Source organism: Microtus pennsylvanicus, chromosome 2 (assembly GCF_037038515.1).
Source record: "Microtus pennsylvanicus isolate mMicPen1 chromosome 2, mMicPen1.hap1, whole genome shotgun sequence".
Lineage (NCBI taxonomy): Eukaryota > Metazoa > Chordata > Mammalia > Rodentia > Cricetidae > Microtus > Microtus pennsylvanicus.
In genome coordinates, this window is record NC_134580.1 from 140,612,743 (window position 1) to 140,638,955 (window position 26,213).

The 26,213-nt window shown below is 49.4% G+C and overlaps 1 protein-coding gene across 3 annotated transcripts in view; it reads left to right on the forward strand.

The window, feature by feature from the left end:
* Eya2 (EYA transcriptional coactivator and phosphatase 2) overlaps positions 1–26,213 on the forward strand; it is a 149,869-nt gene that overhangs the window by 88,025 nt on the left and 35,631 nt on the right. For all 3 annotated transcript variants that reach the window (XM_075963101.1, XM_075963102.1, XM_075963103.1), the window contains 4 exons: positions 5,345–5,412; positions 7,877–8,054; positions 19,106–19,248; positions 24,259–24,342. In XM_075963101.1, coding sequence (XP_075819216.1) covers positions 5,345–5,412; positions 7,877–8,054; positions 19,106–19,248; positions 24,259–24,342 — 473 coding nt within the window. The remainder of the gene's footprint in view (positions 1–5,344; positions 5,413–7,876; positions 8,055–19,105; positions 19,249–24,258; positions 24,343–26,213) is intronic.

A 26,213-nucleotide genomic window follows, 5' to 3' on the forward strand; every position in this document is an offset into this window, starting at 1 on the left:
TGGTTTACACTCCCTCACTAAGTGTTGGAATCGTAAGCAGTGACCTCCATACCTAGCTCGCCTCCTTCCTTCCTTCCTTTCTCCTTCCTTCCTTCCTTTCTCTTTCCTTCCCTTTATTCTTTCCTACCTTTCTCTTTCTTTCTCCTTCCTTCCTTCCTTTCTCTTAATGCAGGTCTGGGGAATTGAACTCGGGTCCTGTTTACACAGTTTGTATTTACTAACTGAGCCATCTCCTCAGGCCAACAGGTGCTTTTTGATTGTTTCTGTTTTTGTTTTTGGAGACAGGGTTTCTCCGCGTAGCCTTGGCTGTCTTTGAACTCACTCTGTAGACCAAGCTGGCCTTGAACTCAGAGAGATCCACCTTCCTCTATTTCCACCTCTCCTCCTGAATGCTGGGATTAAAGGTGTGCACCACCACCACCCGGCCCAAGGGATGCTTTTTGACAGAAGAATCTGGAATAACCTTTTCCAGTAGGATCACATTGTAGGAAGGTGTTTTGGTCAACACAGTTGTGTGGTTTCACCCATGACACCCCTCTGTAGCACTCAGCTCAGACGGGAATCAATAGTTCGGTAGTGATTCCTTTCTAGAGGGTTCTATAGTTTTGCATCCAGGATCTCATGATACCCAGGTAAGCAAATTTGGGGGTTCAATATGGAGCCTCTGAGGCTACCCAACTTTTCTCCGGCTCTGTTCTTAGTAAGTCCCATGAGTAGCAGCCCCCATTCCCAGGGCCTCAGTTTCCACACTGTGCAATGCAGGTGACAGATGGTCTCCCTCATCACTGAGGACCCAGAGAGACAGGGATCAAACATAGGCCAGAGCTCAGCTCAATGTAATAGCGTTTCCCTGGGTGCTTCGCCTCAGATGATTGCTGGCTGTGGGCTACGGGACTCCAACTCTAGTCTTGGGTCCCCTCTCTGCATAACACGTCAGCAGGGTAAGTCTGGCTTGCTTCAAGTTACTGTGTTCCCCTATGGGCTATATCTCTAGCTCTTCTGCCACTTTAAAGGCCCTTGTGGCCCCATGAAGCCCACCCAGATAATCCAGAACCGCCTCAATGAAGGTCAGCTGACAACTTCCATGCCATCTTCAACCTTAGTTCCTGTTGCTACGTAACCCATGTAGTCACAGGCTTCAGCAACAAGGACTGGTGGTGTAGGATGGGGATGGGTAGGGTTGGGGTTACTCTCTGATGACCACAGTTGTCACCCATCAAGTACTGAGCCATAGCAGCCACCCTGTGACCAAACAGATCAGCACTGCCCTGCCCTCTCTCGGAGATCCGCCTGCCTCTGCCTCCTGAGTGCTGGGATTAAAGGTGTGAGCTGCCACCACCCGGCCTGCAGTCTACTTTTTAAAATATATTTATTTAATAAAAGTAGTGTCTCAGAGGACAAAAGGGTCACAGAAAAACAGAGATGGGGGAGGGCTGAGAGGCTAGTGGGGCCAGAGACGGCCTGGTTGGGAAGGGATTTGAGCAAAAGGCAAAGGGCACCAGGTGAGTCTCAGGGGGAGGTTCAGGGAAGGGCATTCCAGACAAGGAACAGCCCCTGGAAAGGTGGCATGTACTTGAGGGCTGAGGAGTGGCAGAGCCAGCATGGCCAGGACTAAGGAGGTGAGAGGTCAAGAGAAGCAGTGGGGCCGGAGCCTGGATCAGGAGGACCCTATCTGTGCCTCCAAGGAGGCAGGCAGGGCTGGAGGATCTGAAGACAGCATCCCCGGTACTTTTCCAGGTCACGGAAGCAAGTGTTGTCATCTAAGAGGCTTGAGCTGACCCCAGATCATTTCTGTGTGGTTCTGGAGGCCGGAAGCATGTAGCAAGTTGTAAGAGGGTTCCACCTGGAAAACTACTCTGCTGCTCCCTGCCCCACTCCCCCACCCCACCCTGCTGCCATGTTGGATTCCCATCAGGATCCCTGTATCTTTCTCTACCACTCTGGGGAACACTAGCCTGGTGTTAGGGCTCATACTTACCTGGCAACACACTTCCAAAGGCTGTTCTTTAGCCATGAATTTTAGGACACTGGGTACTTATATTTGGAATACACTGGCAGTGGAGAACAAAATTTCAGGCTCGGAAAAGGCACGCTAGAGGCCATTATGATATGGGAGAATCAGCATCTTACATACTGTAGATGTAAACAAACCCTCCTACCTGCTGTTTGTAAAAGCTCTCTGTCAAGATCTTTTACAAAGACCCGCTTTCTTAATGTAATGTCATTTAGCTGCCTGGTAGGAGTATCCTGAGATACGTGTGTGAACCTCCCAAGGCTGACTGTGTATTTGGAAAACACACAAGCGTCTTTAGCAACCCTAAAATAGAAACTTGTGAGCACCCATACAAAAGCAGAAAATGGCCTAAGAAAGTCTATGGCTTTCTGAGCTGTAGTCGGTATCTAGGACCCGGGATAGGTGATGTTTCTGGGGCTCCTCCTAACAACCTGATGTTTTTTCCATCAGCCCTACCTTCCCTTCCACCCAGTTCTGTCCCTAGCACCCCTGGATACATTCCAGATACCTGTCACTCAGGCTAGAAGGATTTCTGTCTCTCCATTTGTAAATTTATTCTTATATTTATTTGTGTGCCTGTGGAGGTCAGAGGACAATTTGTAGGAGTCAGTTTTCTTTTTCCACCCTGTGGGTCTGAGGATCAAACTCAGGCTCTCAGACTTGGCAGCAATCACCCTTCCAATCTAAACCATCTTGCTGGCCATCTTCCTTTATATTTTAATTCCCCCTCAGGTAGACCATGGCTCCTGAATATGGAGGACACTGGTGTGGACCTGGCCAGCAGACCCCTCTGCGTTAGGAAAAGGGACGGGGCAGCATTGATGAGGGGTTATGCCCAGAGTTAGTCCACAAGCCTGTCTTCACAAAGCCCAGCACAGGTGTCCCATTCATAGGTGACAGCTAGATCACTTTAAAGTGGCCCCAAAGAACTACAGCAAGAAGTGACCAGTGCCGAGTGCCCAGCAGCTGGCTCAGTAGTTGGCAGGGGTGAGCCCTGCCTAGCCATTTCCCAGCCTGCCATGCAGAACTGTGGCAGGGCCACACAGGCCCCCTGTGTGTGACAGCCAGCCCAGAGGGGGCATCTGCAGCCCTCTGTGGTGGCCCCCAGTGTTGTTCCAGCTTTATTTATCTTACACTATTTATGTCAGTCATTAAAGGGCCCTGAAGGGCTGGGGTTAAGGGGAAGCTGGGTTCAACCCTGAAAAGACAGGAGTTTCCATAGCAACCGTCGCCATCTCATTAAAAAGAAGAAAGCCAGAGGGCGACAGGCCCAGGAAGGGACACTCAGAGTCACCAGCAGCCGGAGAAGCATGAATCATGACACTCTTATCAGATCAGCAAAAATTGGCCAGAGTTCCATACTGAAGGCTGGGGGCAGGGCTGGGGAGCAGGTGCGGAGTATAAGGCAAGAGCCCTTACACCAGGCAGCTCTCCCTGGTCTCTCTCCTTCAAGACGTGCAGGGCCCATAGGAGATGAGTGTGAAGATGCACATGGCAGCCTTGTTAGGGGCCTCACACCCGTCTCCTCCTGGGCAGTTAGGACCAATGTGAGGACACACACAGCAGAGGACCAGGCCACTGCCAGGGCATAGATGATGCTCTCAGCAGTGAAGAGGTCAGACCATTTGATGGCATGTGAAACCTGGGAAACGAATGGCACACACCAGACCTCACAGACCTGACACCTGTTACCCGAGTACCTGTGTGCGCCCTGTACTAACAGGAACGTGTGTCCCTGTGGCCTGGATGTAGTTTGTCCCCAAAGGGCTCCCATGTTGCTCCTCACGGTGCTGATGCTGGGAGGTCATAGGTCATGAGAACTCAGAAGGTGGTTCTTATGGGTTCCCCAGATTAACTAGCTACAGGAGAGTCAGAAGAGCAAGCATGGGTCACACAGTTCTCTGCCCAGTGATATAATCTTTCACTTACACACACACACACACACACACTCAACCATGATAGCAGTTGTCAAAAGCACCTTCCTCATCATCTGGTGGCCTGATCTTGCACTCTGGCCTCAGATTTTACTCAAACCTCTCTTCTATACAGAGTTAACCTGCCTCCAGCATTTCCTTATAGTAATAGAAAAACAGAAGTAAAAAACACACTGTAAAACAGTTTCACACTAGAAACTAGTATTGATCCGAGATGTGCTGAGAGTCTATTTGACATAGTTGGCTTGGAGGTGCGCATTTCACACAGTTAGGAAACCCATTTGGAAAGCAGTTGCTAACAGCAAGTAACAGATTGACAAAGGACCTACTGTGTGCTAACAGCAGGTAACAGATTGACAAAGGACCCGCCGTGTGCTCCTGGCTATCAGAACCTGGGAGAAGCCATTGGAAGTCACCTCATCCAGCCAAGTTTTGAATCTCTTCCTTCCTTTTGTCACTAATCGTCCCTTTCTTTCAACCATCCACACACCACCATTCTGGCTCTTGGGGTAGAACTTCTAGAACAAATCTGGGGTTCTCCATGGCTTGTGGATGCCTTTTTCCCCTGCGTGCCTGAAGGACAGGGTCTCTGGATGTAGATATCCAGGCTGGCTGCTTCTTGGTGAAAGAGCTTGGAGCTTGTGGTGCCGCTCTGGCCTCTGCTGGCCCCAGTGAGACCTGTGTTACACTGCAGGGCATCGTCTGCTACACCACAGGATCCGTTTGCTTGAACTTGTGAATGAATAAAGATTCTCCCAGGAGCACAGCCTGTCAGCTCTGTGACCCTGCACAAGTCAGAGCCCTCAGTCTGCCCTTCTCCACAGAGGTGGTGATACACAAATGTATTTAATGCCCTTGCTGTGCACTTTAAACTGGATAAAGTGGTATTATGTTCCATCATTTTTACCACAGTTTAGAAAAAATAGTTTGGGACTGAACATAATTCCAGCACTTGGGAGGTAGAGACAGGTGGATCTCTATGAATTCGAGGCCAGCCTGATCTACAAATTGAGTTTCAGGACAGTTGGATTATACAGAGAAAACCTGTCTCAAAAACAAAGCAAAACAAACAAACAAAGAGTTACCAGGATCAGCAAGATAGCTCACAGGTAAAAGCACTTTCCACCAAGCCTGACACTATGCCCTAGAATAAAACAGCATTTTAGTAACCACAGCAAGCAGGGCCGACACGGCTGTGTGCAGGGTCACCTTTCCTGTTCTCCTTAACCCCTCAGAATGCATTCTCTTTCTTGTTTACTAAAGAAACCTAGGCCAGGGAGATTCGGCTCTAGTTCACAAGTCCTGCCCCCCACCCCAAGCCTGAGAAGCACATCTTTTGCTACTCCTCCCCCAAGCCATCCCTGATGAGGTCCTAACCTGTCCTGTCCTCCTGCAGGCACCACAGGGCTCTACCAAGGCACCAACGGATTGACCAACACGACCGGATTTGGGAGCGTGCACCAGGTAGACATGGCGCTGCCAGTTCTCTTCTCGGTTTTTTTCTCTTAATGGTCCCCTTAGCTCAAGGTGCACCACAGAGCCACCTCACATACACAGGCCCCACCAAAAATGTGGCCTCTCAGCCCTGCCTGGGTTTGGGGGGCAAGACTGTGCAAAAAAAACCACCAGAAATAAAATGGCAAGATCCCCAAGATGTCAGGTCTGCTCTTACCTGAGCCCAAAGCATCAAGGAGCGCTCTTGAATGTCGGCTCTGAGTGCAGTGTGTGCTTTCTCTGGACCATGAGCCTCTCAAGGGGACAGCACATCCTGCTCCCTCTGCATCCAGTGGGGACGAGGGGCTTCAGCATTGCTTCGTGGGACGGGATGGTTTCCCTAGAGCCAGCTAAGAATTAGTCTAGAAAAGAGCTGGATGTGGGGGTGCACACCTGTAATTCAGCAATCAGGAGGGTGAGGCATGAGGACCAGGTGTTCAAAGGTCATCCTCAGCCAACCTGAGCTACATGAGACCTTGTCTCAGACAGCCAAAGAAAAAGTTATATGGGGTCTGGAGAGATGGCGGAAGACCGGAGTCTGGTTCTCAGGACCCACCTCAGGTGGCTCACCACTGCCTATAACTACAGCTCAAGGGAACCTGGCACCTTCTTCTGGTCTCCATGGGCTCCAGCATGCATGTGGCATATACCCATATACATTTTCCTTAAAGAATTAGCCTACAGGGGCTGGAGAGATTGCTCAGTGGTTAAGAGCACTGGCTACTCTTTCAGAGGATGCTGGTTTGATTCCCAGCACCCACATGGCAGCTTACAGTGGTCTGTAACTCCAGTTCCAGGGGATCCAAAGCCCTCACACAGACACACAGACATGAATGTAGGCAAAACATCAATACACACAAAATAAGAATAAATGAATAATTTCAAAAAGAAAGGGAGTCCAAAGAGTTGGCTCAGAGGTTAAGAGCATTGTCTGCTCTTCCATAGGTCCTGAGTTCAATTCCCAGCAACCACATGGTGGCTCACAGCCATCTGTAATAAGATCTGGTGCCCCCCTTTTGGCTATATATAATTTATTATATAATATGTATAATAAATCAAAGAAAGATAGAAAGAAAAGAAAAGAATTGGCCTACTGGGAGGAGAGTGTGTAGCTCTGCCAGCATGCTTGAGGCCCTAGATCTGATCTCCAGGACTTTGCGGGGTGACTTGCTAAAGGACCCTCTTATATAAACTTCCTGTAAATCTGAAATTCTTTCAAAACCAAAGGCCCATGTGTTTCTAACACACGAAAGAGCCAAGAGTGATTCGTAAGTCTAGGTATCTATCTGTTTCACTCTAAGACCCTGTCACCAGTTAAGACCCCAGAAATTCTGAGTTAGTGGATATGAACTGGGGCCTATGGCATAGAACTTTCTATGAGTGCCTTGTGGATAAATCACTGGCTGTTGGTGATCACTATCATGGTCATGGGAATCATGGTGGCAGTGGTAATTACGATAACGAAGATGGTGATGTTGGTGGTGGTTATGATGAGTGATGGGATGATGGTGCTGATGGTGATCATGGTGGTGGTGATAATTACGGCGATGTGATGGAGATGGTAATGGTGGTGATGGAGATAGTGGTGGTGGTAGTGATGGTGATCATGGTAGGGGAGATGGTAGTGATGGTGATGATGGTGATGATAATGATGGTAGAGATGATAAAGACCATGAGCTGAGTGTTTGAAACAGCAATGGGTGCTCCTGGGACTGGGGGAACCACCCTGTTGAACTTCATGCAGACTGACTGGCATTTCCTAGTGAGGACTGTTCTGGACCCTCGATATTATAGGGGCTGCTGCACTTGCAACTTTTTCCTGAAATGTGTCCCACCCCCAGGTCTGTGCTCTCTTCCTGTTCCCACAAAGTCTTCGACGTTACTGTGAATGCTAGGCCCTTCTCATGCTGGAGACACAGCATTGGCCAAGAGACTGTCGAGGCCACACTCCTGTTCTTCAGGCCGCCCCCATCTTCAAACACTCAAATCCTTAAACTTGGGATTTCCTCTCTGTGTAGGGCAGGCAGAAGTACCAGGGAGCTTTGCTCTCCGTCCCCCAGCCCCACCTCCAGCCCCAGGAGCTGCTCAAGAGATGGCTAGACTCAGTGTGTTCATATCACCGCTCTTACCCCTTGGGAGAAGCAAGCGTGAGTGGGGATTCCCACCACCTCCGCCTTCCCAATCAAGTCATTCTGCCCACTCCTGTGACAGCTAACACAGGGCCACCTGTTTCCACTCTGGCCTCGTCTCTCCTCCCCTTGAGTCTCCTCTCCTTTCAGCCTTCCCTACTTGCCCCTGGCTCTTGGGTCAGATTCCGTTTATGGGAAAACCAAATGGCAATGGTCTGGATGGTGGGTATTTACTCTGAAGAGAAAGCCTGGCCTGCCAAGCCCGGCATCTCCTCACCCAACCCCGTCTGTTTTTCTCTTGCCAGGATTACCCCTCCTACCCTGGCTTCCCGCAGAATCAGTACCCTCAGTATTTCAGCCCATCCTACAACCCTCCCTACGTCCCCGCCAGCAGCCTCTGTGCCTCTCCCCTCTCCACGTCCACCTACGTCCTCCAGGAGGCTCCTCACAGTGTCCCCAACCAGACTTCTGAGTCATTGGCCGGTAAGTCCACTTACCTTTGCTCTCATCTGTGCCCGTGGGCTGAGCTCCCGTGTGATTTGTGAGCTGTGGTCCAAAAGAAGCGCACGCTTGGATAGTTTTCTGTCGTCACCACCCTTGGTAACGTGCATTTATTAAGCACCTGCTGGTTTCCAGACACTCTTTAGTTTGAACAACTATAAATAAAGGGCTCTGGAGATGTTTTTTTAAAGATTGATTTATTTTTATTTTTTACAAGGATGTGTGTCTTGCCAGCATGAAACTGGAGCTACAGCTGGTTGTGATTCCATGTGTGTGCTGGGAACTGACCCCAGCATCTCTGTAAGAACAGCAAGTGCTTTTAGCCCCTGAGCCATCTCAGTGGGACAGTGTCCATTTGATCTTTACAGACCGGAATCAAACAGTCACATGGATACATTTCCAAATCAGAGTAGATTGCCACGATCCTCACAAGAAAGGAGCTTCTCAGTCCCACCCGCTTCCACACAGAGCGGTACAGATCTGAATAACAAGTCACTGACTAGTAACCGTGGTGCTGGGACTCGAACCCAGGCCCACAGAGCTTCGTCTTCTGTGCCAAGCTAGCTACTCACTGGCCGTGTACAATTGAGATGCTTTCTAGAACACGCAGCGGGCAGGACTCATAGGGGTTGGGGGCGCTAAACCACTGGCTCAGATGTTCTTGCAGAGGGTTGGGTTTGTTCTCGGCACCCACCTGGGGTGGCTCACCACTGCCTGTAATCCCAGCCCCAGGAGGTCTAACACCATCTTCTGGACTCCGCGGGCACTGCACACACACACATATGAAATAAGATAAATCTGCCTGGGACTTACCTAGGGGTCCTCTGGTGTCTGTTCTCTCAGAGGAGGTTTGGCTGCCGTGACTCTCAGCTTTCCAGAACTTTTATACAGCCCTGAGGTACACTCATCTCTGAGACACCAAGACACCACAGTTTTAGGGAACCCCTGATTGCACAGGACTTAGGCTCCAGAAGATTGGAAAAAAAGAAAAAAACTCTTGTTAGGCAGGTGTAACTACAGGGTCAGGGGTCAGCATAACTTCAGGGGTTCTGACAAATTGTTGAGTCTTGGCCTCCGATCTCAGGATTTCATCCTGCTGGCTACACCACCAAAAAGAAAAGCTTCTCCCTTCTAGACACTTCTGCTAGAGCCCTAGAGTACTCTCATTGGCCAGCTGAGTCCCAGGTCAATCCGGCAGCCAGTCTCTGTGGCTTAGGTACAATGCCAGAACAGAAGGTATGGGTCTGGGTCTTAGCCCATAGCTGGATCTAGACAGAATTTGGTCAGCCCTACCAGAGCCAACAGAGCAAGAGAAAGAGGGGTGGCCAAGGAAACCCAGAACCCCAGAGCCAAAAAGCAGAGGAGACACCCTTACCCCTGACCTAGGTCCCACCTCAGCTGAGAGCTACACAGCCCAGGCTGGTTTCAAACTTGCTATTCTCCTGCAGCGGCTTCCCAACTGTTCCAAGAGGTTGCTGCCTGGACCAGGTGTCTCCAGATTCTTGTGTCTTTCTTCATAGAATTCATGAAGTGCATGCAAATAGCAAGCCACGGGGGTTTTATTCAGGGGCAAAGCAAAAGCCCAGAGTGGAAGCGGCAGGGGACTGGTGGGCCCCAGCAAGGTTGCTCAAGAGCCCTGGTTACCTCTGGGGTTTCCTTTTGTGGGTCGGGAGGAGGAGGAGATGGTTGCCAGGGGCAGAGTGTGGGTGATTTTCTGTTGTGACTGACAGGCCTGGATTACAAAAACGTTGGTTTGCTGCAGATATCCTTTCCCATGATGCATCTGGCCTAATCATATGCATGCCCAGTCATGCATAGGCATAAGATGGTAAATAGAAGATTTTCACCAAAAAGGTCACTCAGAGGACAGTTTGCCTCATTGTGTGTACCTCTAAAGCCAGTCCAGATTGGAGCAGCCCACTGCCCCCAGTTCCAGGATGTGTAGGGCCACAAAAGAGAGTCACTGAGGGGTTGCTAGGGAGTTACTAGGGGCTTTGAGGTGGAGTGACAGCTTGCTTTGTGTGTAGCTCAGGGCAGGAGAAAGTCCCAGTTGCTAAACTATTCTGCAAACCAGGTGTCTCACAGGTGCTGGGGTCACAGGTGCAACCAGCCCAGAGTCTTGTTCTTTTGTTGTTTTGTTTTATTTGAGATAGGGTCTCATGTAGACCAGGCTGTCCTACCTACATCAGTAGGAAGCCAGTGATGACCTTGAATTTCCCATGCTCCTGCCTCCCCATTCAGCCTTATTTTGCCTCTTTTCTGAGTCTCCTGGTGTTCTCAGGGTTGGTGGACATTCATTTCTAGCTGTTCCTCGCTAGTTAAGGGGTGGGAAAGAAGCAGTGGGGAGGCCTCTCTTCCTGGGCTCTTGTTGTGGCTGTGGGTCCAGATCTGCGTTCCTTTCCCCTCCCTGAGGAGCTCTTCATCCCTGTCCCAAAGACACCTGGAGAAGCATCCCAAAGTCTGCTTTGGCAGGAGTGTGGGGCTTGACTGACTTTAATCTTTGTAGTCTCGCCCCAGAATATCTACTGAATACACAGTCCCTTCTCACTTAGCAACTTCAAAATCATTTTCTTTGGAGGAAGAGCATGGATCCAGTAAGCTCCCCTCCCTGATCTCGGACTGTCTTTGGCATCCTGCTTCTCTGAATGTAGCCTCTGTGCACTGGTTTCAACAAAGGAGAGAAGCAAAGGGGCTGATGGGAAATTGAGACGGAGAGGAGCTACCGGTGGGAAGATGGGCCAGTGGATCCAGAACTCAAGGGTGGACCTGACTCATTGGGTGGTGCCCTTCCTGAGGATCTGAACCCTATCAGGAGCAAACACGGGACTCGTATCTTAAGTGTCCCTTCATAGGGCCCATTCCTCGCTTATCCCTTGGCCCCAGCAATACTAAATACATGGCCTCAGGTATAAATAATAAATAAGTAATAGGTGCTTGGGATGGCTTTTACTGTGTCTCACAAGCTCATATAAAATGTAATGGCATCCCAGGGATGGAGTGGTTAAGAGCACTGGCTGCTCTTCCAGAAGACCTAGGTTCAGTTCCCACTACCCAAACTGTGGGTCACAGTTGTTAGTACTCTAGTCCCAGGGGATCTGATGCCCTCTTCTGACCTCTGAGGGCACCAGGCACACACGTGATGCACAGATACACATACCGCCAAACATGCATGCACAAGAATAAATAAATCTTAAAGTGTTTAGTCTGATGGCATCAATGACTGTCACCTCCAGCTGAGGTCCCTAGCCTCTTTCTCCCCAGTGTCTGTTGCACAGGAAGAGCGTTTAGCCTGTGGGCACACATATGTGTACACACATGTGCACAGACATGTATATGAACTTGCACACACATACATATGTGCACACAGAGATATTTAGTGTGTTCCACAAAACTCCACCTTTATTTCTGTCTAGGCTGCCTGGTGTTCCCCAGGTACTCCAGTGGTCTGAGTGACAGATTCCATGGGCTTTCGGCCTTGCCAGGAAGGTCTCTGACTCCTCCCTCCCCACCCAGCCACATTGGAAGACGCACTGACAGGCATGAACATCTGTGCAGACCCAAGAGAGCAGGCACCACTGGTCATTGCTCAAGAACTCCTTTCCATTGCTTAATGTGCTACAAATTACCCGGAAGAAGTTGGAAGGTTGTTTTTTAATTTATTAAACTACCTCCCTTAGTCAGTGAGAGAAGGCTAAACTCTCAAGAAGAAAGTTCAGGTTTTTCTGTGTAATCAGATGACACCTAACGTACTTAGAAATGCATGCTCCCTTTAACCCAACTATTCTACAACTAGGAATTTATCCTAAAGACAACTCTCACATAAATATAAACACTTAAGAAAAAGAATCCTTATTGCAATTAATATCAGAGCATTAGAACCCAAGTTAGGTAAAAGGGGATGCATCCGCCAGAGGCATACTACACAGCTCTGAAAAAGATGTGGGGATGTCTGGCTAAGCGGCCCTCTTTGGACTGCTCTGATAGGTAGACACAAGTAAAAGAACCACATGTGAAAACCCAGGCAGGGTGTCTCACTCACTCCTGAGATCTCAGCACTCAGGAGACTGAAGCAGGAGGATTGCCATGAGTTCAAGTCTGACCTGAGCTACATACTGAATTCCAGGCCAGGCTGAACCACAGAGGGAGACTGTGTCTTACCTCACCCACGTGGGAAAAAAAGCAAAACGAGGCGTGAAATGTGTCTCCAGAATTTTCTTAAGTGGAAATGTAGCTTGAAGTCCATGTTTGCATAGAAATTTCTGGAAAGGTTCAAAGTTAGTGCTCATGGCCATTTTCTCTGGAAAAGAAATCTGGGAATGTAGGATGGAAGGGAAAGACTGTGATAACAGACATCTGTAGGGCATGTCTCAGCAGTCGTGTGTCCCCTCCAGCAGCACCCAGGGTGTGTGGGAGAGAGACTCGCATTCTGGACCAGAAAGCAAGTTCCAGTTAAGTTAGCATTCAAGGCAGAAAATCCATCCTCTGGCAGCATGGAATTAAATCAGTAATAAATAACAAATCCTTCTGGAAATTTCTCAAACGGTTTTACACTTATAAATGCACTTCTGCGTAATTTGGAGGTCAAAGAAGAAATCAAAAAGAAATTTAAAAGTCCTTTGAATCAAATGAAAATAAAAACACAGCATTTCAAAATTTATGGGTTGTCATTAAAACAGCAAAGGGAAAATTTTAACAGTGAGCGGCTGTTTAGAAAAGAATAAAAGAGACTATACAAAGATGGAGGCATTGGCAGCCCCCGCAGGGCTGCGGGATGCTCCTGCTCCGAGGAGCCTGAGAGACCCATGGAGACTTCGAGGAGAGACGCGGCAATGGAGGGTGAGCCTGCAGAGGGCACAGTATCTCCGGAACAACTTTTAAAAGGCGGGTCTTATGGGAAGATGCTTTAAACAGTGGTTTCATGGAACTGGAAGAACAGAAGAAGGATGGAGTAGCACGCTCAGAAGAGAGACATGGAACTAGGGATGCGGTGGCAGCAACAGGTGTGGGAGCACGGTGGACAAAGGACTATGTTACTGACAGCTGGAGGCTCAGGCCACCACCGGCCTGCTTTGCCCCATCCACACAACAAGATATCTGAGATGAAGAATGGTTCATTTTCTGGATTAAGTCTCCTTAGGTCTCCTGGAAAGACCTCCATGGTGTATTCTGCCACCACCAGCCATATTGATGTCTGTGCTACTTGCTGCCAGAGGCCATGCTGATGTCTGTGACCTGTGCTGTGTCTGGAGGCCATGCTGATGTCTGTGGCCTGTGCTGCGTCTGGAGGCCATGCTGACATCTGTGACCTGTGCTGTGTCTGGAGGCCATGCTGAGATCTGTGACTTGTGCTATGTCTGGAGGCCTTGCTGATGTCTGTGACCTGTGCTGTGTCTGGAGGCCATGCTGATGTCTGTGGTCTACACTGTGTCTGGAGGCCGTGCTGATGTCTGTGGTCTACACTGTGTCTGGAGGCCATGCTGAGATCTGTGACCTGTGCTGTGTCTGGAGGCCATGCTGATGTCTGTGGTCTACACTGTGTCTGGAGGCCATGCTGATGTCTGTGGTCTACACTGTGTCTGGAGGCCGTGCTGATGTCTGTGGTCTACACTGTGTCTGGAGGCCGTGCTGATGTCTGTGGTCTACACTGTGTCTGGAGGCCGTGCTGATGTCTGTGGTCTACACTGTGTCTGGAGGCCGTGCTGAGATCTGTGACCTGTGCTGTGGTTGGAGGCCATGCTGATGTCTGTGGTCTACACTGCGTCTGGAGGCCATGCTGATGTCTGTAGTCTACACTGTGTCTGGAGGCCGTGCTGATGTCTGTGGTCTACACTGTGTCTGGAGGCCGTGCTGATGTCTGTGGTCTACACTGTGTCTGGAGGCCGTGCTGATGTCTGTGACCTGTGCTGTGTCTGGAGGCCGTGCTGATGTCTGTGGTCTACACTGTGTCTGGAGGCCGTGCTGATGTCTGTAATCTACACTGTGTCTGGAGGCCTTGCTGATGTCTGTAGTCTACACTGTGTCTGGAGGCCGTGCTGATGTCTGTAATCTACACTGTGTCTGGAGGCCTTGCTGATGTCTGTAGTCTACACTGTGTCTGGAGGCCGTGCTGATGTCTGTGATCTGTGCTGTGGATGGAGGCCATGCTGACATCCTGGTGCTGGAAACCATATGAAAGTCCATGATCCATGTTGTCACCGGCTGCTATAGGCATGGAAGCTTCTTTTATTGGTGACTGCAGACTCATAACTGAACATGAGAGACATTGAAGATTTCTGTGACAACCTCTCCCCCCACCCTCCAAAAAGAAACAAACAGTCCAGACAGGAACATTGCAGAAAGCCATGATAAAGATGCTGATGTTGATAGAGGGGGATGGAGGTGGGGAAGGACTCAGTTTTCTTTAAGCAGCTGGCCAATGAGAGTTTGACCACGCTCCAGCAAGCATATGAGCAACACAAATTGGACTGGGTCTTTGTGTGGCCTTTTGTGAGGGTGGTGGCACAGGGTGGGAGAGTGTACCTGGGAGGAATGGGAAGCAAGTATGATCAGGATGTATTGTATGAAATTCCCAAATAATTAATAAAAAATGTTATGTTGAGGAAAAATAAAAAAGAAAGGGGATTACAAAAGGAACATCTCTTTTTTAATTTTTAAAAAATATATTTATTTTTATTTTGTGCATACAAGTGTTTGTCTGCCTTTAGATGTACGTATGCCACAACGTGCAGTACCCATGGAGGCCAGAAGAGGGCATGAGATTCCCTATAACTGGAATTACAGACGGTTGTGAGCACCATGTGGTGTTGGGAATTGAATCCAGGTCCTCTGGAAGAGCAGCCAGTGCTCTTGACCACCGAGCCATCCCTCCAGCCCCAAGAGTTCTTCTATCTTAAGAAACTCACAAAAAGCCGGGCTTTGGTAGCACACGCCTTTAATCCCAGCACTCGGGAGGCAGAGGCAGGTGGATCTCTGTGAGTTTGAAGCCAGCCTGGTCTACAAGAGCTAGTTCCAGGACAGGAACCAAAAGCTACGGAGAAACTGTCTTGAAAAATCAAAAAAAAGAAAAAGAAAGAAAGAAAGAAACTCACAAAAGAGACAAATTAACCCCTAATAAGCAGAGATACAGAAATAAGAAACCAGAGGGGAAATCAATGGAAGTTGAAAACGGAATTGGTGGGGGCGAGTAAATGGCCACAAAGTAGAGAGGTGACCTCACCATGACTGTACCTGAGTTAACAACTTAGATCAAATGTGGGTTCCATGAGAGGTGGAAACTCCCCAACTAACACAAGAAGAAAGCAGTTCCCTACACAGGCATGTACCCAGTGAACAAACGAGTATTTTTCCTATTGTTTTTGAAGACCAAAAAGCACAGCTGGGGGTGTGACTCTGTAAAGTATTTGACTGGACCGCATGAAGCGCCGGGTTCCATCCACATAAAACCAGGCATAGTGGTGCACAGCTGTAATCTCAGTGCTGGGCGGCAGGAGGCTGGAAGATCAGGAGTTCAGAATCACCCTTGGCCACTTAGTGAAGCAGCTCCAGCTTGGCCTACGCGAGACCCCGTCTCAAAGGAAAACGGGAACCACAAAGAAAACACCAGAGCCAGATGGCTTTGTTGGCTAATTCTACTGAAAGTTTCAGTAAGAACTACTGATTCTACACAAATTTCTAAAAAAATTCAAAAAAAAAAAAATTCAAGCCACACTTCCTGAGGGCTTCCAAAGCTGGATGCTGAAACTGGACAAACACATGAAAACAAAAACAAACAACAACAACAAAAAAAAAAAAAACCCAGGCCCCACACACTTCATAAACAGAGATACTTCTAAATAAAACCATTAGTAAACCAAACCTAAACTTTTATGGATTGGAGTTTTATCCAAAGGATGCAGATTAGCTCACTTCTGAATTCAGTTGATATAATTTATAATACTTGCAAGTTGAAGGTGCAGGAGTGCTTAACGCTTCCAGACCTGCAAACCGGGCAGGCGAGTGAGAGAGCGCTTCACTTCAGCTCCAGCCGGTGCCTGAATATCCTTTCATCCCCAGATGGAAGTCAGCTGTCAACTCCCTCATCTTCAGTGGGGCGGTGCTTGGAGGTGGAGCTTTAGGAGGTGACTGAGTCCTGAAGATGGAGCCCTTAGGAATGACTCTGTAAGAGCAGGAAAGAGGGCAGATCTCTCTCCTGTGGAAGATAGGGCAAAAACCTGCCCATTGACAAGCCCAGAGACTTCACCAGGAACAGGACCAGCTGGTGCTTTAACCTTGAACTTCCCAGCCTCTGGAACACTGTGGACCTGGAGTCAAGAGGGCGGGCACACTGTTCTTGCAGAGGACCCGAGTTCAGTTCCCAACACCCATTTTGGGTGATTCACAACTACCTCAAATTCAAGCTCCATGGATCTGACGCCCCCTTCTGGTCTTCAAGGGAACCTGCACTCATGTGTACATACATAACCCATACACACACACAAATTTTTAATTTTTTTAAAGAATATGCTTGTATTATTCAAATCACCCCATCAGTGCTAGTTTTGCTTTAACAGATCAAACCAAAGCTGCACAGCTTCAAAAGATCTACAGACACCCACAAGACAATATTACAACAAAGATGTCTACTAATTTTCAGTAGTGGGGAGCAAAGCTTGGGTCTTGAGCATGCTAAGCGAGTGTTCTACCACCGAGCTACAGCTCCAGCCATCTTTTAATCTTTTTATTTTGAGAACAAGTCTCACTACATTGCTAACCTTGAACTCACGCTGTAGCTCAAGGCAGTCTTGAACTTTTGATCCTCCTGCCTCAGCATCCCAAGTAGCTGAGATTACACCTGTACCCTGAGGACCAGCTCAAACATCCACTCTTACTACTTCAATCAAGCATCTGAGCTGAGAAGAAATTATTCCTTCTGAAGAAAGTTGTTTCTGAGTCTGTGCCGGGAGTGTCCAGGGCTGTGCCCAAAAATGCTGGCTGGTGGGGAAATGCCCGACACCCTGACATATCACATCATGGCTTCTTTTCCGGTTGTGTCCCTTAGTCTGCTAAGAAACTTAATAAACATTAAATTAAATAAAGTCCCTTGGGTGGTTTTAGTTTTTGTTTTTTGGGGAGTTTGAGGAGGTTGTTTTGGTTTTTCGAGACAGGGTTTCTCTGTATATCAGTTCTGGCTGTCCTGGAACTTGCTTAGTAGACCAGGCTGGTCTTGAACTCACTGAGATCTGCCTGCCTCTGCCTTCCAAGTACTGGGGTTAAAAGCATGCACCAACACCGCCTGGTGTCCCCTGGGTTTTGCAGGAAAATAGTCCTTCCAGGATAGGAGAAAGAACTCAGCCCATTCCTAAAGACTTTTAGAAAAGGCTGAGCCTCCCTCCTACCTGAGAGCCGAAGGAGAGCTGGTGTCTGCAGGACACCGTTAGATGCTAAAACCAGCAGCTGAGGAGTGAGGAAACGGGATAGGGTGTTCTCTGCGGGCTCAAGAGGGTTTGCAGTTCTGATGCTATACTCACAAGAACAGGCCCAAATCTTGCCTTTAATTTGTAGGGACTCCAGGCAGGTTCAACCCCCTCACAAAGCCAAACTTTCCCATGTGTCTCTGGGGCCTCTATTGAAACCAGATCTATGAGGCCATGTTTTTACTTTGCCATGATCCAATCCCAGAGTCTGGCTAACTTTATAAAGGAGAGAAGTTCATCTAGCCCACAGTTCTGGGGGAGACCCAGGACCTTTCTGAGTGTATCCCCAGTTAATCTGAGGACCTCCCCAAAGTTCCACCTCTGAAAAGTCCCATCATCACCTCTCTGGGGCTCAAGCCCCCAAAGCAAAGTGCTGAGAGTTTATCTCCCCATGGGCAAGCATTTTCATCCTGTCTGCCTAGGAGTCTTCAAGTCATCGTCATGGGCCATCGCTGTAGTCAGAGCTGCCCTCCTTGGCTTCTTCCAGACCTTTGAGCAGATACTCCCTCAGTCAGGAAGCCTCCCCTACAGACCTCTGATGTGACACCCCTTCTACCACCCATTACTCTGCGTACATCTGTATGTAGAAACCAGATGACAGTCATCCTCCACCTCCCTTGAGACAAAGTCTCTCATTGGCCTGGAGCTCACTAAGTAAGCCAGAGTAGCTGGCCAGCCAGCTCTGAGGCTCTACCAATCTCTGTCTCCCCAGCACTGGGATCACCCTCTGGAATCAAACTTGTGCCTACACAGCAGATGCTCTACCAGTTGAGTTGTGCCCCCCGCCCCCCCAGCCTTTGCTGGAGCGTTTGAGCCTCTAGACAGGGCCCAGACCCTGAAACAGAGCCTGCCTCATAGATATCTATTGACTGGGAGAAGGTCATGAATGGTACAGGTGGCTGTAGTTAAAATTTTCTGTCCTGCCAGCCAGCTCCCAAATAACCACATAGAGACTTCATATTAATTATAAAAGTTCAGCCTTTCAATTTAAATTAGCCCATTTCTATTCATCTATGTATGACCACACGGCTTGTGACTTTACCTGTCCTCTAGAATGTCTTGCTCCTTCTGTCTCCTGGTGACCTCACCTTCTTTCTTCCCCATGCTCTCTTGTCCACAGGTCCTCCCTGACCTCTACCTGCCCTGCTATTGACCATTCAGTCCTTTTTTTTTTTTTTTAATTTTTTTTTTATGGTTTATTTAGCTTTATTTTATGTGCATTGGTGTGAAGGTGTCAGATCCCCTGGATCTGGATTTTCAGACAGTTGTGAGCTGCCATATGGGCGCTGGGATTTGAACCCGGGTCCTCGGGGAGAGCAGTCAGTGCTCTTAACCGCTGAGCCATCTCTCCAGCCCCCCATTCAGTCCTTTATTAGACCAATGAGAACAAGTGTACAAAGGCTGTTTGTTCTATAGCAGATGGCAGTGCCCAGCAGTTTAATCTTGTGATCTTGACTTCTGGTGCTTTCTCCATGGCATCCTGGCTGGGGGTTGCGTGGTGATGGGGCTGGTGTGATATTTTCCAGGAAGAGATACCTGGCCAGGTTTCTGACCTGTGTATCTTCCCCTGTCGTTCCCCAGGTGACTACAACACACACAACGGGCCCTCCACTCCAGCCAAAGAGGGTGACACAGACAGGCCCCATCGAGCCTCAGATGGGAAGCTACGTGGCCGATCAAAGAGGAGTAGTGACCCTTCCCCAGCAGGGGACAATGAGATCGAGGTAACCAGGGGGTGTTTAATGGAGTAGAAATCACGGCTGAGGGCTGGGGCTCTCCAAGTCTTTGGTCCATTGCACTTTGTAAGCATAACCCAGTGACAGCGGCACTACCCCGAAGAATTCCGTTGACTGCATTGAATCCTGCTGGGGCACTGGTCTGGAGACGGACAGATTGAAAGTCAGCATGGACTATGCTTCTCATATCTCAGTAGCATCCAAGTCCCCTGGGGGACTGGGGGACCCCCCCAGAGGCTCCAATTCCATAGGTCCTGAGCAAAACAGAGAGGTGGCATGTGAAGCAAGCCCCTTAGCCTGCTGAACCCTAGAGGGGGCTCACCCTGAAAGCGCCTGGTAAGGAAGATGATGGACAGGGTCTTCAACTGGAATACAGTGATGGGGACACTTTGGAAAGACAGGTGCCAGGTCCCATCCCAGACCAAGTGACCACAGGTGTGGACAGTTTAGGATGCCTGGCTTGTCCCAACCTGGGGCAAGCCCAGGGTCTACATCCTCAATGTGGCCCTAGCAGCTCAGGCAAGGAGGTCCCCATCCTGGGCACAGAAGCACCTGCAGAGCAGGGAGGGACATTGGCCCTCTTGCCACACACCGGTCGTGGCCCACACTGCCTGATGTGGGGGCTCCAGGTCCCGGTGGTTCCAGTGTGCAGCCAGAGAGGAAGAGGCTGATCTGAAGAGCACACTGATATTTGGCAGATGTGGAAATCTTCCTCCAACCAGCCTGCATAGGGGAGGAAGACAATGGGGACAGCAACCTCATGAGTGATGCCCTTGAGACAGACCCAAGGGACCACTGTGTGTGTGTTCGGGGAAGAAAGCAAGCAAGTGCAAGGGTCCACGCTGCTGTTTGTTAGATGTCTTATGCCTTAGGACTCAAGCAGCATTAGCAAAGATGAGGTCTGTGCCCGGCATGACAAACACATCACGGTACCACTGTCCACCTGCCTGGGCCCCTCATAGGACAGCCACACACTCAGATCCTGAGAGCCATTGTCACTCCTTGAAATCATTGTGACTTGACTGGGCATGGTGGCACGTGCCTTTAATCCCAGCACTCCCAGAGGCAGAGGCAAGTGGATCTCTGCGAGTTTGAGCACAGCCTGGTCTACAGAGTGAGTTCCAGGACAGCTAGTGCTGTTACACAGAGAAACCCTGCCTTGAAAAACTCAAAACAACTTAAAAATCCATGTGACTGACCCTGCTTTCCCCTCCCATCAGGCTGCTAGAAATTCATTACTGAGCCCTGCCCCGGCTCCCAGAAACATATGAGTCTTAGGGTTTGTGTGGTCTCGGGACACAGAAGCACAGGCACTGCCCCCTCAGCTTGGATGTGGAAGCCCGTGAGCCCAGTGAGAGGACAGCTGCTTGCTTGTTGCCATACTGTGCGCCAGCCATGGAAATCGCTGTTGGTCTTAAGGACACGGGGCACCAGCTGCCAGTCTTTGGTAAAAACAAAAACCACAGAACCTACAGGAAAGGAAGGAAAGGGAGAAGAGGCTGTAACAACCAAGTGGAGCCTGGAGGGATGGTTCAGACAGTAAAAAGCTTGTCACTCAAGGACTTGAGTTTGACCACCCCCCCATGTAAGAAACTCAAGGACTTGAGTTTGAACCCCCCATGTAAGAAGCCAGGCTGGAGGGCTGGTAGGCTCTGGTTTGGGGGGGGGGGCGAGACAACAGAAACAGGTGGATCCCTGGAGTTTGGTGGCCAGATATTCTAGCCAGTGATCTCCAGAATTCAAGGAGAGGCCCTATCTCAAAAGATAAAGTGGAGAAACAATCAAAGAAGACGTTGGACTTTGATAACCAGCCGCCACATGCATGAACACACATCTGCATGCACAAGCACACACACACACACACACACACACACACACACACACACAGAACCAAGGATTAAAGAAATGCAAACCAGGGTCTAGGGATGTGGCTCAGTAGTTAGGAGCTCTGGCTGCTCTTCCAAAGGACCTGGGTTCAATTCCCAGCACCCACATGGCAGCTCACAACTGTCTGTAACTCTCAGTTCCAGGGGATCTAACACCTTCATATAGGCATATATGCAAACAAAACTAGCAATGCACATGAAATAAAGATAAATTTTAAAACAGAAAGGAAGGAAGAAGGGAGGGATGGAGAGAGGGAGAGAGGTGTGTGTGTGTGGGGATGACCCAGGGAACTACCAGAGGACTTTCAGGTGCTGTCCTACCAAAGAACAGACTGTCTGAAAACACAGCACCACTTGACCCAAGGTCAGACTCAAGGCCCAGCTTAAGTATGTCCCTTGATTGACACCCTATGGGGTGGAGAGTGAGGATTGGGGGACCTAGGCCAGGAGCGCCCACTACTGAAGCACCTGGTACCACCTGTCCCACTGACGCAGTTTAACGGTGACTTATGGCTTTGCTGTTCCATCGTGGGAAGCATTGTCCTTGTGAACTTTACTCTTATCCTTTCTGTTAGCCATCTACAAACTTTATGCCCTCTAGAAGGGAGAGTTTCCGCTGAAGAAAGGACTGCCCTCAGTCTGGGGCATTCTGTCCTCCCCTCTCTCAGTCCCCACCCCCTTTACTTTGAGATGGGCTCTCACTGTGTTGTCCAGGATGGTCTCAAAGTCCCGAACTCAAGGTATCCTCCTCTGTCAGCCTCCCAAATAGTTTTGGGTCTAAAGGAATGCCTGTGTAGCCCAGGCTGGCCAGTGATCCTCCTGCCTCAACTTCCAAGTGCGTGTACAATACTCTGCTTCTATTCTTTTTTGAACGGGGTGGGGCTTGAGACAGGGCCTTGCTGCTTAGCCCAGGCTGACCTCAAGCTCCAACTCCTCCCACCTGCCTAAGCCTCCCTGGTGCTGCGATTACAGGCAAGTACCACTGTAACCAGCTTCCCTTCCATCTTAAATCTGCCCCTTCTCACTGGACTGACATCCTTACACTTTCTTCAGTGGGGTTTGGGTCTTTTCAGAGAGGCTTCTGCTGCTGTCTGTGGCCTGCCTCCCTCCTGCATGTCTCCACCAGCTTGGAAGTACACAGAGAAACCCAAGCATTAGTATTCCTTCTGGAGAGCTCTGCGGTCACCTGCTGTGGCTTCCACTCTTGATGGGAGCATTGGGAGTGGAGAGACATTCTTCCATGGCACTGAAGAGGGGGTGGGGGTTGAGGCATGGAAGTGGGGGCTCACAAGGCAATATTATTCTGGAAACACCTGGCTCTCCATCCTGAAGTACCAGCGTGTGAGACTAGGCACCAAGGTGTGAGCAATGCTTTGCTTCTGAGTTTAATGTCAGCAGGCGCGCTCACACCTCCTAAGTCTTTGGCAGTTCCGTACATGACAGAACCGGGAGGGAAACCTCTGTTGAAGTGGCGGTTCTGAGGTGTGGTAGCTGGAGCCCCTGAGCTGCGGGTGCCAGGAACCAGCTTGAGCTGGCTGACATGTAAAAGGAGAATTTTTTTGAAGAATGTAGAACCCTCTTAGAACTCAAGGGCAGTGGACAGTGGGACAGTGGAGCATCAGAGAGGTGATAGGAGATGAGACAGGGAAAGCGGGTTGGGCCTCCTCCTCTTTGTGAAGGAGCTAAAAGCTCCATTCTGAGCCTTTTTAATGGCCCTCCCCCATACATTGTTTTCCAAGGAGAATTCTGTACCCAGAGAAAATAAAAGTAATAGATTTGTTAGAATTTGGGAAAGTTACTCTCCACACATCCCTTCAAAGACGTGACTTAAGGACTCACTGAGGTAAAAACAAAACAGAGAATCGAGAAACGGACAGACTTAGAGTTCAGGAACAGTGGGTCCAGTTCAGGAATGTGTGGGATGGAACTCTGAGAATGCTGCTCTCAGGGATCCCAGGGGTGATCCAGTCCACACTGCCCCATCCCATCCCTGAAGACGCTATGGACAAGGGCTGTGACTAAATTTGACATTAAAGTGAAGGCACACTACCACAGAAAGAGAAAATCAAAGCAACGAGGAAACTCCGGCAATGGCCGCGAGTTCCACCGCAGGTGTGACTCAACCAAGAACACACCAAGATGATGTGAATCAGGTGATGCAGGGGAACGAGTGTGCTCTGAACATGGATCGGGAGCTATGGGGTTGGATAGATATGTTCCTTGTCTCAACGGTGAACGATAATCAAGAACTGTAAATACCTAGTTATTCACATTTAAAATCAACTAATGAAGGCCCAGAGGATAGCACAGCCAGAAAAGGTGCTGACCAAGACTGATGTCATGAGTCGGACCCCTGGAACTGTATAAAGATAGGAGAGAGCTGACTCCACAAAGTTGTCCTCTGTCCAATACACACACACACACATATGCACACGCACATACATACACAGCGGCACACACACCTACACATACATCATTCATATACAATGATAGTCTTTTTCAAAATATCCACTTGTAGAAGACGCTTATAGTTATGAAACTAAACAAACAGACTGGTTTGTTCATACTAACAATGGAAAAGTAATTCAATGAAGATTGAGAACAGAGACAAGGTGGGGACACTAGCATCCTCCTCTTGCCTGCTTGGTCCTCTGTCCAGGGAAGAAACGCAACAGTTCCATTTGTAAAAGTGGAAGATTCCAATGGCGTCAAGAGAGATTGTCCAAGTCCATGAGGAAAGCTACCCCTGTGTTGCAGAATTTCAGAGTCAAATCTGCTGCAAATAGAAATAGCTAGAAGTAACCAGGCTTACATGAACAATGTCGAGCAAGTCCTAAGCTTTCCTCGAGTGTTAGTTTGGCCTAAGTGCCTCCCTTTTTGAGTTTTTAATGTGAAGACTCTAAGTTCCAGCATGGGTGGGGCTGGTAGGAGTCCAGAAATTAGCCATGACAATACACTCAACACAGACAGGGCTCGGCGGCGGCTCAGGGCACAGCGTGGGTCATCTGGTTTATGACTTAATGGTCTCAAGACTTCTCCAAGAAGGTTGGGATCTGCAGACAGCAAGCCAGATGTAGGCGACTCCATCTTCCCTTCTTCTTTTCCATCACAGCGGGTGTTCGTCTGGGACCTGGACGAGACAATCATCATTTTCCACTCCCTGCTCACGGGGACTTTTGCATCCAGATATGGGAAGGTAAGGATCCATTTTGTCTTTCTCTTTTTTTCTTAAAAAGAGATCACATTTACTTAGTTGCTTATTCCGTATGCACCTGTGTGCCTGGGTCTGGGTGCAAACACACCCGGTACTGTAAGGGTGTGAAGGCCAGAGGACAACTTGAGGAAGTCAGTTCTCACCTTCCACCCGTGAGTCCCAGAGAGCGGACTCTCATCGTCGGGCTTGGCAGCAGGAGCCTTTACCCACTCAGCCAACCTGATGGCCCCTTTACTTCTTTTCAAATGTGGCTGTGTGCCCAGGGTGCTTGTCCTGGGAATCATGGGGGCTGTTCTTGAGAAACATCAACCCAAAACTGCCCCTTTGGGTCCCAAGATTAACACTAGGAAGTGTTCCTTCAGTGTGTGAGAATTTCACCAGTTTCCTCTCTGCCATCTCACACGCATGACGTCATCCATGTCTATAATTACCAAAGTCCTTGGGGGTCTCCTTCCTTAAAGGGCAGTGGCACACCACAGCCAGACACATAGTAAGCTAGAAAATGGGGCAAAGGGCTCTCCTACTCCCCGGTTATCTGGAAGGTGGCACAGACGTGTGGAGGCCAAAGGTTGACAGTGGGTATCTTCCTGTTTCTCTTCACAGTTTTTTGAGGTAGGGTCTCTCACTGAACCCAGAACTCACTGATTTGATAAGATTAGCTGGCCAGTAAGCCCTGGGACCACACTCTGGGGTGTTAGGTGCACAGGTGTTGGGCATCTGGACTCGAGTCCTCATGCTTATGTGGAAGCATTTTACTGACTGAGCGCCGTCTCCACAGCCTACTGTGGGCTTACAGACAATAGCTGAACCATCTCTTCAAGGTGATTTGTAGGGGTTGAGTGTGGTACCTAAGAGGAAAACATAGTGGCCATCTACTCAGAGGTGAGACCCCAGGGGCAGCTGCTTCCAGTATGGGTGGAGAAGGGGACTCACCAGGCCTGGGAAACCCTTTTCTTTCTGCTTAGTGTGCTGGACTTGACATCACCTCATGGCTTTCCCAGCTGCTTGCGGTTTTTATGGAGGCTGTAACAAGCTGGAGGTGTGATTAACAGGGTAGATTTATTGTCTGCCACAATGCAGTGCCGGATATAAAAATGGTGTCGGGGCGCAGAAACCTCTCACCCATAGACACGCCGTTAATATGTGTGGCAGGTACAGCGGCGTGCATTTCCAGGCTCTCTGAAGCCAAGGCGGGTGCCAGCAACAAGAGCGGCTGCAGACGTTAGTGGGCTCCGCAGCCACAGCAAACACATGCCATCCCCTAGGGCCAACTAACAGGTACACTCTCCCCAGGGCTATTGTGTGTCACCCACTGAGGCTGTTTTGTGGGTGCATCTACTCGGTGCAGTGTCCACACACACACACACACACACACACACACACACACACACACAGAGGCACACACTGGATGTACATTGGGTGAGACCCTGTGAGCCCAGGAGAAACTGTCCTTCCTATATGTGTCCCCTCGGTATCTTAAGCTACACTGGGAGGCCCCTCCAGGAAAGGACCCACCTTGCACTCCATTCTGGGTCCCATGGCCTTGGCCAACTCACCGCCTTCAGCGGGGCCTCCTAGCTGATCCCCCAACCTCTGCTTTCCCACCCACTTGTCTCAGCCCCCCAAGCAGCTGTGAGGGCAGATGTGTGCCACCATGCCCAGTTAATGTCGTTTTCCTCAAGGGCCCTTTCCCAGCCATTTCCATCCATGCATCGCTCCCTAGAAAAGCACTCTGTGCTTCTACTGTAATTCTGCACCTCATGCATGCGCACTCCGTGCTTCCACCGTAATTCTGCACCTCATGCATGCGCACTCTGTGCTTCCACCATAATTCTGCACCTCATGCATGCACA